Source organism: Pyrus communis, chromosome 6 (genome assembly GCF_963583255.1).
Source record: "Pyrus communis chromosome 6, drPyrComm1.1, whole genome shotgun sequence".
In the NCBI taxonomy this organism is placed as follows: Eukaryota; Viridiplantae; Streptophyta; class Magnoliopsida; order Rosales; family Rosaceae; genus Pyrus; species Pyrus communis.
In genome coordinates this window covers 18,314,429-18,329,586 of record NC_084808.1, presented here as the reverse complement: position 1 = coordinate 18,329,586, position 15,158 = coordinate 18,314,429, and the positions used below count along the sequence as shown (strand labels likewise).

General features: G+C 35.6%; 2 protein-coding genes across 2 annotated transcripts; both read right to left on the bottom strand.

Annotated features, from left to right (window-relative positions):
* Positions 1-7,165: 7,165 nt before the first annotated feature.
* On the bottom strand, positions 7,166-8,834 carry LOC137736595 (transcription factor MUTE). Its single transcript, XM_068475836.1, has 3 exons — positions 8,739-8,834; positions 8,176-8,619; positions 7,166-7,557 (listed from the first exon to the last, which is right to left on the bottom strand). The coding sequence occupies exons 1-3, from the start codon at positions 8,832-8,834 to the stop codon at positions 7,480-7,482; spliced, it is 618 nt and encodes a 205-aa protein (XP_068331937.1). The 3' UTR covers positions 7,166-7,479.
* A 5,479-nt stretch (positions 8,835-14,313) lies between these two features.
* LOC137736154 (uncharacterized) lies at positions 14,314-14,790 on the bottom strand. Its single transcript, XM_068475480.1, has one exon. It carries the CDS (start codon positions 14,788-14,790, stop codon positions 14,314-14,316), a length of 477 nt encoding a protein of 158 aa, XP_068331581.1.
* Positions 14,791-15,158: the final 368 nt, after the last annotated feature.

Sequence of the window (15,158 nt, the reverse complement as noted above, 5' to 3'; positions counted from 1 at the left end):
TTTAACAATAAAGATGAAATAAAAGGTGAAATAAATAGTATCATAATTAATTTTTTAATATTAAAATGTAATTTTTAATTAAAGTAATTAATACCGAAATTTTTTTGATAAAGTTCCCTTACAAATAATCACATACAGACAGACATGGCTCGTGAAGTTTACAACAGAATTCAATCATAAAATTAAGATTACTGACTATAACGTTATCCTGAACAAATAACATTAATTTTCCCAACACGTTAACGTCCTGCAGGAACCAATCTGAAAAAACCTGGAGAACTTCTCTCTCCCCATCAAAAGAACCTAAAAACTGAAAGGTTGAAATCCAAAGAAAAGGACTGAAGAAGCAGCTGGACATATCTAACATCTAAATCTCATTACAACAACCGAATCCCAGCATCTTTGCTTGAATTTGTTTGCTGCTGCCTCTCTCCCTGCACTGCACTCATCAAGTACTGATGCCCTACACCCAGCTAACCCTAACCCTAAATCCTCATCACCACCAACACCAATGCGAATCTAAATTCAGTACAGATGCCCTACACCCAGCAGCATAGCATCCCCATGTGGGCCCGACTGGTTTTTGAAACTTGAAACCGGCCGAAACAAATTTTTTGGTAAGCTTGCACTGTACTGGTTCGGGCTATCTGGTCTGTTTCTGGTCACATAGCAATTAGCAACTGCTTCTTGACAAGAATGCCTATGTTAACTTCAAGGATGATAGGGGCAGAGTAGGGGTTGAAGGGTCATTTTGTAACGTCGGCATTGAAATTTACAAAGACGTCTTCAGATAAAATATCTTATGAAAGATATTCCCGCGTAACACAATGTGTACTGACTCACGTTCTGAATCTGCGACACCAGACACTAACGTCTGCAATCTCACACAAATTTCAATTTTCTTGTCATTTCATCCGCTGCCTCGTGATAGGACACGAGAGAATAGTATAAACACCGAGATTACTAATTTAAAAGAATAAAAGTAGTAAGTAAGAATCGTACAAGTGATTCTTTACTACAATAGTAAAAAAATATTAAATTCTTATATGACAACGTTGGTTTAAATTTTATCTGTAATTAATTTAATATCTATTTAATAAAATATATCGTTTGACAAAAAAAAAAAATTGTAAGAATTGTGTTTCCAAAGAAACTTAAAAAATAGATGGAAAAAATTGCTTTGTCTAATCACTTTGTAACACGAAAGCCTTTCGAGTCGCGTTTTCATTCAAGAAGTTTAATTGACTTTAAACCATGTGCAATCATTTTCATATCATAGATGAAAAGTGATTTAAATAATTTTCATTTACCAAATAAATAAATATGTTTTTTTTAAATTATTTTTTACCCTTTTATCTTACCTTTCTAGCCGCCGGCAACTAACTTCTTTAAGGGTAAAAAATGTGGGTAAATTTTACGCAAAAAATTACTTGAATATTTCTACAATCAAGAAAAGAATAGTTACATGTTAGACATTGTCACACTGATATTGTGTATCTTAGAGCTCTTTGATGCCTACGTTAAAGTTGGAAATGAATGAGAATTCAAAAGCTAGAGTTTCTTGGTAAATGAACAATTGCTCTCGTGATTGAAGACCAAGACATCATATATTGGTAGGGTTGAGCTTGAAGACGATTTATTAAAGTACACTAGGATCCTTCAAGATCATCTCGTAAACAGCCATGCTAGGCTAATGCCGTTATCAGGCCTTTTTAGGTTTAAAGAGTGATTTAGCTTTTGTTAAGCCCCGAGGCCCCCGACGATAATAGGTGGATACTGGATAGTGGCTAGATAAGTAAGATAAAAGAGTGGTGAATCCTAATTTTGGGTGATTTTTGCACCTTTTTTTTTTTGGAATTTTATCGAAATACTTAAGTACTGTTCACTTTTAACGAAAAATCATATTTTTACTTTTTTTCTGGTACTATTCACTATACCTTTATTTGTTTTTTTTAAACTTTTCTTTAGTTTTTTTTTTCACCATTTTTTTATTTTTCAAATCTAAAGGAATGTGGAAAAGTAAACTGCTGTGTTAAAATTACTTCTCTTATTAAATTTTTTCTAGGTCCTTACGAAGAAATTAATATTGAATAAGAAAAGAAAAGGGGTAAAAGGTAAATTAAGGAAAACAAAAGGAGTCAAAAGTGAAAAGGGAAGAAAAGAAGTAAGCAGTAATAGCACGCTTGGTTAGAGTCGGAAGCCGATCCAATAAGTGGAGCCGATCGAATAGGAGGAAAAGAAAACTAGAAAATAAATTAAAGAAAAAAAAAAGGAGGGAACTTAAAAAAGGAAGATAACGGAAGCCAATTAACGCAAAAAAATGTCAGTTAGGATGCAAAACGGCAAGGAAGTCTTGTTTCTGTGGTCCGTCTTTCCCTCACTTCACCATATAGCTAGAGGAGGAGCAAGATTCTCTTCCTTGTTAATTTTTTTTATTTCTCTCCTCTAGCATTTTAATTTAAAAAATTAATATAAAATATTAACGTGTTTAATTATCACTATTCAAATAAAACAAAAAAAAAGTAAAAAAAAAGAATTTAAAGAAGAGAGAATTCGACTTTGGTAGAGAAGTAGGGGATGGGGTCATTAGCACTCTCACTCTGTGAGTAGAATTTTCTTCCTTTCTTTTTATCCCTCCTTCTTACCTTTTTATCTTATATTATTTTTTTGGTTATAAATCAATATAAAATATTTACGTTGTTTAAATAAACGAAAAAAGAATAAAAAGAAGTTAAAACGGAAGAAAATCCTACTCTCGTCCTCCGAAAAGCCGCAGAATATTTGTGTACGGTCCGCTTAAAGCCACCCCTCACGCGGGCCCCTACTCTCTCTCCTCTCGAGTCAGACTCAGTCGTAAGTTATTGTTTCTTTCTTCCTTTCTCTCTCCTTGCCGCGTCGGACTCACTCCCACGTTCACTTCTGCAGCTGCATATGGATGGATGGTCGCTGGTGTTGGCTGTTATTGTGACTGATGATATCAGAGAAGAGTAGGGATTCTCGTGCTGGCTGTACACATGGCTTTGTGTACTTCGATTGTGGCAGATGATGATGATGACGATATGGATGGCGTCACGCGCGGGAGCTTTGCTGGTCACGACTTTATTGATTTTGTGTGTGTGTCTCAGTGTCTGTGTTGTCGTCTGTCAGAAAATGGAATATCAGTGTTAGGGTTGGAGTTAGGTTTGGTAGTTGGTTGCATCATTTGCATGAATGCATGAAGTGCTTCCTCCTTAGTCGAACCCCTTTGTTTGCTAAATTCCCTTTAAAAGCTTTGGTTAGAGATTAACTAATCCAAATCGAAACCTTGGCGTTCGTTTGATTGATTGTTTTTTTTTTAATTACTGCAGAGTGACCGGCGTGAACGAATAAACATTTTTAATTATTTGAGTTACAAAATTTTTTACTTATTATTTAAGTTGCACCAATAAATATTTTAATGTTCTACGAGGTCGTAAACGCCAAACCCTAAATCTTATTACTTCATATTCAGACAAATAGTTGGACTTTAGGGTTTATAACTTAATTGGTTAAGGACTATATAATATAAACCCGTAGTGTTAAAAGAGCTTAAAATAGGCTAAATTAATTTGGTTAGAACAGTAAATTTGACCAGATTCAGAATGGAGTACCAATACAACTGGTGTATGCATATGGCATATGGATTCAACAAATTTTGGCTGCTATTGCAATAATTTGAGTGTAAATTTCAGAGCAGTTGGACCACCTGGTCTGGGTTCGTTCACGGTTCATATGCTTGTTTTTTCCCCTAAATGTTAGGCCTAAAATTAGGGTTTATTTGCAACTACAGATTTTTGGCCTTTACCTCAGTCACAATCGTTTGGCGCGCAGGTGATACAGTGAAAACTGAAATAAAAAGTAAATTCAATCAAAGTGCACTTGAATTTCAAAAGCAACTTGATATTTGATATGATATTAGACAAAATGCTGCCTCCTGCAATGCATCAAATCATGTAAAATTGCAGTTTAAGATTTACCATGTGGGAATCATCAACATTCCTTAATTAATGGGGATGTCTCTGGTCGATTTGTAATCAATGATGAACTTGTTTAGGGTTTTTCTTGAGTAAATTAATGCAGAAAGTACATACTTTTATAAACCACTTGTCGAAATCATATTTTAGTGAGTACGTCAACGTATTGAAGTAAATTCGCATCGTTTGACCATCAAATATTTACTTGAAAAATAATACGATATTTACGATGATAATTTGACACCTTAATCATCTTATGACAAAGTTATACGACTACAATAAGATTGATTAGAATTAAGTATCAAACTTATCTTAAAATGTATGTCATTGAATTTATATAAGCCAAATATCAAACCCTTTTCAAACAGTAACCAAGAGAAACAACTACCAATAAACCAACGAATAGTTATTCTCTAAACCTTGATTTGAAACTTTTGCTTGTGATTAAATTTGTTGTTCACATGGAATCATAATCAATTACTCAGATACTCAGAGAGTGGGTTCTTGAGAGCTAGTTGTTTCAATCATTGTGCAACAAAATATCAGACAATCCACAAGGCATGCAGGTCATGTGTCACACAGTAAACCAATAAACAGTACTACTTGTGAATTAGCAATCATCAAGTTGAACGCTCACGATCTTGATGCATGCATTATCACTTTCCTTCAAAAGCAATGGACCCATTAACCCATTTATTAAGCAGCAAACCAGAGTCTTACGATAAAAAATTAATCATCGGGATGAGGGTCCAGGTGCTTTGAAGAAATTAAGAAAGACACACGCAGCTAATTAATCACGGATTTGTGGCTTTTGTGTTGCTTTCTGCTGCAAATCGAAGACTTGATTGCGGTTTAACTTAATTAATTGTAATTTTATTCACACAAGTAACAATATAAGTTGTGACATCAATAGCAATCATAGTGTGCGCCAAAGTAGGTTTATTCTCACTATCACAAGGTGGATCAGACACTAATTAAAGGCATAAGGCTACAGCTTACTCACTTTAACTTATCCTTCATCAAAAGTCATGTTTGGTTTAAGGCTGATTTTTCTATGAGGATTGGGATGACTCACTGAAGGATGTCTAATGGGCCATATGTAGCCCATGCTAATCAGTTGTTTTTGAGAGTTTTTGTCTAAAGAGTGTTCATAAAGAAAGATAATTACAATAGGAAAGATATCATACATTTATAATCCTTGGCCAATACTCTCTTCTATAAAGATATCACAAATGTCCAACATGAAACGAGTTATCAAAACACATCATTCAAGATTGCATTAGTAAGTATATTACTCTTACTGACAACTTAAGATATTAAATACCGGAGTTTCGTTCGCTTCGACTTCCCTTTTCTACAGGTATTGGGGTCTTCAGATGAAGGCTCAAATCAGGTGATCACTTTCGGCGGTAGCTCAAATTGGAGAGGATTAGAGATCTTCTCCCGCATTCCTTGCAAACTCATGGCTTTCTTTGATATAAAACTAATGTTTTTCACTAACTTTTCAACCAGAATAACTACCTCACACCATTAGACAGCTCTATATTGAGCACCTGATCAGTATATCTCGCAACCACCTTCTCTGTTAACCAACGATGTATATCTTTTTAACAACAGTTATTCGCTTAAAAAAAATCACAATTTTGCCTAATAAATTAGGTTTTGCAATGGTTTTGACGAAAAAAAACAATTTTTTTTTCTTTCTAAGAACCACACACTCATTTTTTTTCCTTCACAACTCTATAAATACTCAACCATATATGTTCATCAATTTCCCACCTAATTTTCCAATTTTGGAGGAGAGAAATATTGATGTGCCAAAATGAATTTGTGTTAGAAGAAGATGAAGAAGGTAGTCTTTTTATTGAGGGCTGATTGCATTTGTGAATGAATGTGGATAAAATTACACATGATAGGAAATGGTACCCCCGAAACATAGTAGAAGAAATCTTGTCAGAAGTAAAACTAATAGAACTGAATGCTACAATTTGTGGTTAAAGAAAGTAGCGGATTTAAGTTCAAGGACCAAACTGCAAATTGAGGTGTAATTCAAGAACCACTGCAATTATTAAGCCTGAATTATAAATTTTGGTCTTAGCTCTCACCCCCTAAAAAAAAAGTGTTTGAGTCTAAGATTTGATGCCACTCAGTACTACGGTCTGGTGGTATTTCTGTTTACTTGTAAGTGAGAGATCTTAAGTTTGAATTTCAAAGATGGCGAATTTGATACCAAATTAGATTGCCCATTGTGTGGCTTAACCGAACTCCTCTATTCCTTTAATGTAAAATATATCCTTGTACTTAAAAAAAATATTTGATAACGCGGCCCTTAGTCCTCTGCCTACCCATTAGACTTGCTCCGATATCCACTCCACATTTTCTTCTCTTCACCAGCTCTCGTGACTTTTGATCTGGATTGGTAAATTTATAATTTGGCCACTTTATCCTTACCGTTTATCCAGGAGAAAACACTAATTAATTAAATTTATATTTGTTTTACATATTTACTTATTTAAAATTGGTATTTAAATTCTTTTGATTACTAAGTTTTCATGTGTTACCATTTAGTACTACGATTTTGTAATATTTATTTTTACATGTACGTGAGTAATCTTAAACTTAAATCTCATGAATAACTAGTGTGAAACCAATATACTCCCCTCACCCTTTAATGTTAATATATTATTATATAAAAAGAAAAGAAGTATAAAAGGAAAAAACAAATTTCTCCCACTAATTCATGTTTATTGGAATCATTCCAACTTCTTGACAATTACTAATACATACTAAACAACCACAAAATAATAATAATAATAATAATAATGCAACTCTCACAATAAACGTGTCATAAACTTTTTTCACATTTTTTTTTTTATTCATGACTTCTTCTATTTCAAATAAGTAAATATGTCATCAACTCCACATTCTAATCATGAGATAGGTCCTTACTAGTTAAATCATGAGTTAAGAATGATGCTCCAATCAAATCCTTCCAAGTTACACAATTTTTTGTTTTTGTTTTGATAAGACGATAGCATTAGTGGTTAGATATTAGATTAAGCCGACGGGATTTGAATTTACGCTAAAATACAAAGACACAACTCCTTTCCACCATGGTAGTAAATGACCAATTGCCCAAGAGAGCTGGTTATTCTTACTAACAATTATACTTCTTGAAACATGCTACACCTAACGCTTTGTTTAATAGAATTAGTTTACTCTATTTTTTAGTGTAACTCATCCATGAATAGACATGCCTACGTGGCATATCATGTAATAGAGTAAAATAATTATATCAAACTAATAATTTATAGGTATAAAGCGGTACTTATTACGCATATGATTTGACATCTCAGCTGGTATACATTTCAAGTGAAATAAACGTTTATATCCCTTCTCATATGCCTATTATAACAAAACCATTAACGTAACTTCACCACTTGATCCGCACCCAAGCACGTTATTGCATTTGTATGTCGACGCCTGCTTAATTTGCGTCTGAGCGCAGACTTTGTTGAACTTCAAATACTAGTTCTTCTACGCTCAACTGACACTCCAGCCCTATCTGTAACAATCCCCAAAGAAATTCATCATCAAATCCTCGTTCGGAGCAAAATTTTAGTCCTCAATGTTGTTGAATGGTAATTACCAATAAGAAAATGATCACACTTTCAATTTTTCTCCTCTTACATCAATCTTTATTTGAATAAATCAAACAGAAACAAGGAATGATTAAACATAAGCATATACGGAGACGAAAGAGTGTAATTATCATTTTCCTTACCAATATTAATATTTGTTAAGCAAAATCTCCATTCATCAGAGAGCATGCCTGACCATTTTACAAAATTAGCTAATAACATGCGACTCCAGGAAGCTAGTCCATATTCTATCCGCAGGTGATCACATATAGTACTTCAGTTCATTTTTCTGTTTCTAGATAAACAAGTTAAACATCAGTACTATTTATTTATAGCTACCTAATATAAGATAAATTTGGTGATTTGATTAATAATTAATTAGAAACATATTTGCCCTAAGCAGCTCTCGTTGTCGTGATATGTAGTGGGCGCTCGAGGGTAACTAAAACCCTAACTTCCCAACAAAGTTTTGGTCGTAGTTTGCAACTGAGCACAATTAGAAGTGTTCTACATAAAGAGGTTTAATGATAAAACGTACGTACCTTGATTACAAAAGAGTATAAAACAGTGTCTTCCATGCTGCTGATGTTGAGATGAAGGACATCAAATGAAAGCCTCTCGAGAACACCAATGATCTTGGCAATTTGGCCAGGTATTCGCTGAGATATTATCTTCATCACTACGTTGGATCCCGAGATCTTTGCTTCGACGTCAGCCACTGGAGAGTTGCAACTTGCTCCTATAGCTAGTTCCTTATTGATCACATGGTGATGATTTTCAGTCCCCAAATTAAAATTAAAATTAGGGTTTTGATGAAGTTGCGGAGCCGTTGGATATTTCTGAGGCAGTAGGGCTACTGGCCTTGGGCTTGGATTAGGGCTAGGGCTTAGGCTTTTTCTTCTTTTGTTAGATTCCAGAGTCTGTAAAACTTGATGCAATTCCTTGATGAATTCTATCACACCTCCTATGATTGATGCTTGGTCTCCCTAGTACATGTTAAACAATTAGTTACTTAGAAAATAATTAACACCGACTTAAGTTAAATCATATATAGTATACAAACATAGAGAGAGATATGTATCAAGTGATTATATATAAGATATACCCTTTTGATGTAGAAACAAGGGGTCAAAGAGCGTAAGACTTTGAGATGCTCATTCATCTGTTTTCTCCTGTTTCTCTCCACAGCTATGTGAGACATGGTTTTGAACTTTAAGCTTATCTTCTGTGCAGTGTTTCCTTTCTTTCAACTACTTTCTTTTTCTTCCACATATCTATCAACTTAAAAACTATGCTATTTATATGATATACATTGAAAGAAACCCACATATACAAAACACCTGTTGGGTTGATATTAAATGCTATAGGTCGCATTCTCGTGAAGTTGTAATTTCTACTCTCTCTCTCTCTCTCTCTCTCTCTCTCTCTGTCTCTCTCTCTCCGTGCGAGTTAAAGAAGGAAGAGTTAGAGTTGAGCTTTATCTTTCCCATGCAAACATTTATCTACTATCTACTCTTTAACTCTCTATCATGCGCATGACATGCTCACCTCAGAAAATTTCTTGGGACTTGAAGATTCACCTTAGAAGTTCTTTGTTGGAAATTGCGTACTATATTCGAAGAAGTATCCTAACTGAGTATTGTTGGTTTGTTCGTTACGTAAGCCTTTTATTGAGTTTATCTTCGTGCAAATTCCTCTTATATGCTTTTGTAATAATCATGAAGTGCATTCTAATCTCTTTATCTAATATTTGTGTAGTTTTTTCCTTTTTAACTTGGAAATCCCTCACCCCAACATAACTATTCTTGCTCCAATTATCTGTCCATTCACAGTTAATTTAAGGAACATATTAGCGTATAACAATAATTCAAAACACTTTAAAACAAAACTAAAATAGAGTTGCCCTTATACATATACTTAATAGTACATAACGTATACCCTTGTACAAATGAAATACTTAATATTAAGATGTTTTTAGTGGTAGAGGGCTCAAAAAACATAATACTTTAATAGTATTTACTCATCATTTCACTGAAAAATATTAGGAAGATTATATTTTTGTACCACATCAGTGTACCATTGATGTGGGTCATGTAGCAAGAAATGTATACATATCACGTCAATTAGTTAATTTATATGATTAGACAATTGTATGGATCACTTGTCACATCATGTAGTACACTAATGTGGTATAATTATATGGTACATCATGAAATCTGTTATGGTTAAGCCAATATTTTTTGAGTACCTATGCACTAAGTGGACACATATATACTTGACGTTATATTTGATTCAATTGTCATCGATCACTCAATTAATTTAAGCATTGAGTTAATTAAATTTACTGGTCAAATATGTGTTACAATAATGAGGGTTATATGAACATATATATGTAAGGATTCAATAGGTTTACGTATTTATCAAATTCTTCCCGGTGGACATCTGCTGAATTCCATTCTTTGTTTTGGTGGGAAAATACGTAGCTAGGCTATACACATATTATATACTAGCCTTCATGCACGCGCTTATGCGCGTGCAGAAGACATTTTTTGAATCATGACGTGTTAAGCGCGACTTATACGTTTTAAATGTATTTGTATGCGTAGATTGACAAAAGGAAAGTCAAATATTTGAAGTAAATGAATAATCCTAGATCATGCTAGAAGAAACCCCTCATAAATCAATTAAGCCAGCTGAATTCACATAATAAAATCGATCTTTATAGAATTTACATTAAGAATAGAGTAAATAATATTTAATAAATAATTAATTGAATCACATTATTGCTAGCCTGTCGTTTGTTAAAAAAAAGAAAAAAAATCATTTGACAACTAATTTAATCACATTATTATCCACGTGTGAAAGACCTTTTTTATAACTGGCATTTAATAAACAACTAATTGAATCACATTATTACTAGCCCATTGTGAGGCTAAGCCCACCCTCTCCACCTTAGTGTAGATAATATCGTTTGTTAAAAAAAAACAATCATTTGACAACTAATTTAATCACATTATTATCCGCGTGTGAAAGACCTTTTTTATAACCGGCATTACACGCCTCTTAAGATGTTTTGAATGTGTTTAAAAATAGAGAAAATCATATTTAATAAACAACTGATTGAATCACATTATTGTTAGCCCATTGTGACGCTAAGCCCACCCCCACCCCCTTAGTGTAGATAATATCGTTTGTTAAAAAAAAAATCATTTGACAACTAATTTAATCACATTATTATTCGTGTGCGAAAGACTTTTTTTTTATAACTGGCATTACACGTCTCTTAAGATGTTTTGAACGTGTTTAAAATAGATAATATAATATTTAATAAATAACTGATTGAATCACATTATTGCTAACCTATTGTGAGGTTAAGCCCACCCTCTCCCTCTTAGTGTAGATAATATCGTTTGTTAAAAAAAAAAAAAACAATCATTTGACAACTAATTTAATCACATTATTATCCGAGTGCGAATGACCTTTTTTATAACGGCATTACACGCCTCTTAAGATGTTTTGAACGTGTGAAAATAAACAATCATTTGACAACTAATAGAATCACATTATTATCCGCGTGCGAATGACCTTTTTTATAACCGGCATTGCACGCCTCTTAAGACTTTTTGAACGTGTTTAAAAATAGAGAAATTGAATCACATTATTACTAACCTATTTTGAGATACTAATTATAAATAAAAAATAAAAAAGCACACACACACACAAAAAAAAATTAATTATTAACAAAATACTATTAAAATGATGAAAATGCCCTTACCTAATTTGATGCATTATTTTATAACACTATTCACCTTGTCTTCCCTCTTTGTATATAATAGATAAGACTCCTGGATGATACCTGAATCTTGCGCCGAAGACTTTATGAGACACAGAGAATGAATGTCCCATCGTCGTCAAACTACTACGTACATTCTCATACCATTTTATCAATTACTACTACGTGAATGGGTTCATGCCCAAAACCATTCAAAATTTAAGAGAGAGAGAGAGAGAGAGAGAGAGAGAAGCCTCTAGACTCCAGAACTATATTATCTCTGTCTTTCTAGATTTTAGAGAGTCTCAGAAATTAAGTAGGTGACTGGGTGTTTAGGGTAATTGATGTGGTGTAGGCTTGTAGTTAATGGCATTCCGTTACATCAAGACAAGGAAGAAAAACATATGTTTTTATATCTTGATTGGAAAAACCCTATGACAATGTATATATATTTGCATTTCGATCCCGCCAAGGCTTCACCATCAAGCACTACACCTACAGCAAAATCGACGACTCTGTAATCGATTGAGGCCACGTAATAATAATTTCAGTCCACGTCTCAGTTTATTAATTCAAAACCGATCGATCTTGCAAGCGTTGATAAATCACTGGCACCAAAAAAAAAAAAAAAAAAGAACTTTTATGGCAGCTATATATAAAAACGCGTACGAGAATCCACAACGAATTATTTGGTTTTGGCATGAACATAGCTATTGTGGATGTAAATTTCTTCATCCTTATTCTTGAACAAAATTGCACCTACAAAACAAATAATACCTTAGGTCAAGGCCAAGAGCCTCTCGCCCACGATAAATGGGGGGCTTTGGCCGAAAAACCTTCGATGCCAAAGTTAGAATTTAGAGAGAAAAATTGTTTGGAGAATTTTGAGTATTTAGTAAGAGTGTAGACCTAAGTTTTTAGAGAAAATGGAGTAGTATATATAGGGCATGGCGGAAGAAGGTGGCCGACCCTTTGTGGTGTTTTTGAGTGTATTTTGTAGTTAATTGGTAGTTTGATTAGCCATTAATAGATTAATTAGGTAATAAATCTATTAATTAGCTAATTGACATAATTTAAAAGGAATGTTTTGGGGTTACCTTGCGGAGAAGATGGATGAAATAGGTTTTGAATAAGTACATATGTTCGGCATTTTTGACTTGATTATGGGATGATTGTTCACTACTCGCGCGTGGGAATTCCGATGTTCTTCAAGGGCAATTTTGTCCTTTCTGCTCAAAAATCCACATGTCATCTCTTGATTATTTTTGGCTCCACAAATGTCACTACACCTGCTAGGCTGCTCGCAGGAAGGGCAGCAGGTGTAGAGATCTCCAACTTTGATATAGATTCTCTCTTGGACTTGGAATTAGATTCTTCTAGGAAAAGGAAATAAATCACCTTCAAAGCCTATTTAAGCCTACCTTAAGTAGGGTATTAAATCAACTTCGGAGAGCAATTATTTATCCTTACGAGAAAAAGAGAAAGCTAGAGGATATTTGTTCCCCTCCCCCTAGCACTTTTCTTTTCTTGCTCGTGCAAAGAACCGTCTTCCGTTGATTTCCTTGTCTTCTTCGAGCCGCACCGATGTAAGAAAAACTTAATTCTCCTTGTCTTCTTCTTAGGAGGTGCTGCCATGAGGCAACCGTCAGGATGGTGCGGCACTTCGGTTAGCAGGGGCCAGGAGTCGGCTTGGCATGGGCTAAGGAGGTGGTGTGGCAGGGGCCATTGCTTTTGCTGCTCGGCTTGATTGAAGCCAAGGATTGGCTTGGCATGGCCGAGGAAGTGGTGTTGCATGGGCAACGGTTTAGGCTGCTTGCCAAAAATGAGGAAACTGCTTGAGTTTGATTTCTCAACTGCCATAGATGGAGCAGTCAAGGATGGAGCTGCCAAGATCGGAGCTGTTGAAGATGAAGTGTCTGATGAGCGAACTGTTAAGTGCAAAAGTGGCTGCTGCCCCCTAACCATTTACTGCCTAGTTGATCTTCAAGCATTCGATCTTTTGGGCTATGTGGCCTTCTCGCACTGGAGAGCAATTAGTTTATCCTCTCACACTGGAAAGCAGACCCATATGGGTGTCAGGAAATTGGTTTACCTTCTCACACTAGAGAGCAATTAGTTTATCCTCTCGTACTGGAGAGCAAACCCATATGGGTGTCGGGGAATTGGTTTACCCTCTCACACTGGAGAGCAATTAGTTTATCCTCTTGTACTAGAGAGCAGACCCATATGGGTGTCAGGGAATTGGTTTACCCTCTCGCATTAGAGAGTAATTAGTTTATCCTCTCGCACTAGAAAATAGACCCAGAAAGGGTTTTAAGCAGTTGTTGTGGACGGCAGTTGAGCCAGGCTTATAAGTAACTTCTTGAATCTTCATTGAGAATAAAGAAATAAACCAATTGTGTAGAAACTGCATAACAAACTGGATAGTCTTCGGCTTGCGAGGCCTTGTTCGGCGAGCTGCTTGAGACTTCGAACTTATTTAGAAAAGCCTAAACGGGGTTCAAGAGGCGATAGAAACTTCCCTTGCTTATGTAGGCCGTTTCATTGACCTATCAAGATATTCGTCACATCGGCCCCCATTTGTTAGTTTCTCAAGGTATTGCTTCCATTTCAGGCAGCCGTTGGTAGTGTGGCCTAGTCCTTGATGAAATACGCAATACTTTGTATGATCTAGCCTGGTAGGATCACTTTTCATGGGTGGCGGCAGTTCAAACCAAGGTTCGTTCTTGAGCTTGCGGAGAATTTGGCCGATTGGAACTGTGAAGTTGGTGAATGTTTCAAGCGCTAAGTCTTCTTTGGTTAGGGAATGTTCCATGTGCTTCTTTTCCGACTCGTTTTTATTAAACTGCTTAACCTCGTCCCATAGTGCATGTTTTTCTGCAAAAGCATACGAAGCTGCTAGGGTCAGTTATTCTCCCATGATTAGTTTTCCGAATAAAAGATGTTCGATGGGAAACCCATTTCTGAATGCTGCCGTTGCTATGCCCTCGTTACAGCCAACAATTTTGGCCTTCTCTGCTTTGAACCTCTTGACATAGTCACGAATTGTCTCCCAAGGGTTTTTTTTGATGTTGAAGAGATGGTTGGATGTCATTTTGATTGAGCGGTTAGACGAATACTCCTTAGTGAAAACAAAGGAAAGTTCATTGAAACTTCGGATCGACTGCAGTGGTAGAGTGTGAAACCAATCTTGCACCTCACCTTGTAGAGTTGTGGCAAAAATTTTGCACATAAGCGCGTCGTTGCTCCTGTAGAGGATCATGGTACTGCGGTACTGCTTGAGATGTCGATCCTGATCTTCTTCTTCCTTGTACGGAGTGAAGTAAGGCATAGTGAATCTGCGAGGTGGATTTGTCTGCTCGATCTCATTCGTGAATGGTGACATGTTTATGCTAGTTATGTTCCGTCGAAGCGCATTGTCAGCAACCTTGTTACGTTGAAATTGCGCAATCGTTCAGTTAGGAGCCTTTCAACTTCTTCTTGAATTTGCCTTTGCTGGGGTAGTGAAACTTTCGGTTGCCACCGGTTGTGACCTATGGATTTGGGCCGCTCTTTCTTATGCTCGACTCGTCTATGTCGAGGATGCAGTGCATGTGGCATGTTCCTGGTAGGCGAACGGGCTGCCAGTTAAACTTGAGTCAGATTGAGTGATTGCTTCTTTTCGTTTGCCGTGTTATCTACTCTGATGTGAGGTGGAGAATACTCCTTGCGAGCCTAGTTATGAATCAACACTTCGCTTGGAAGGTTGTCCAT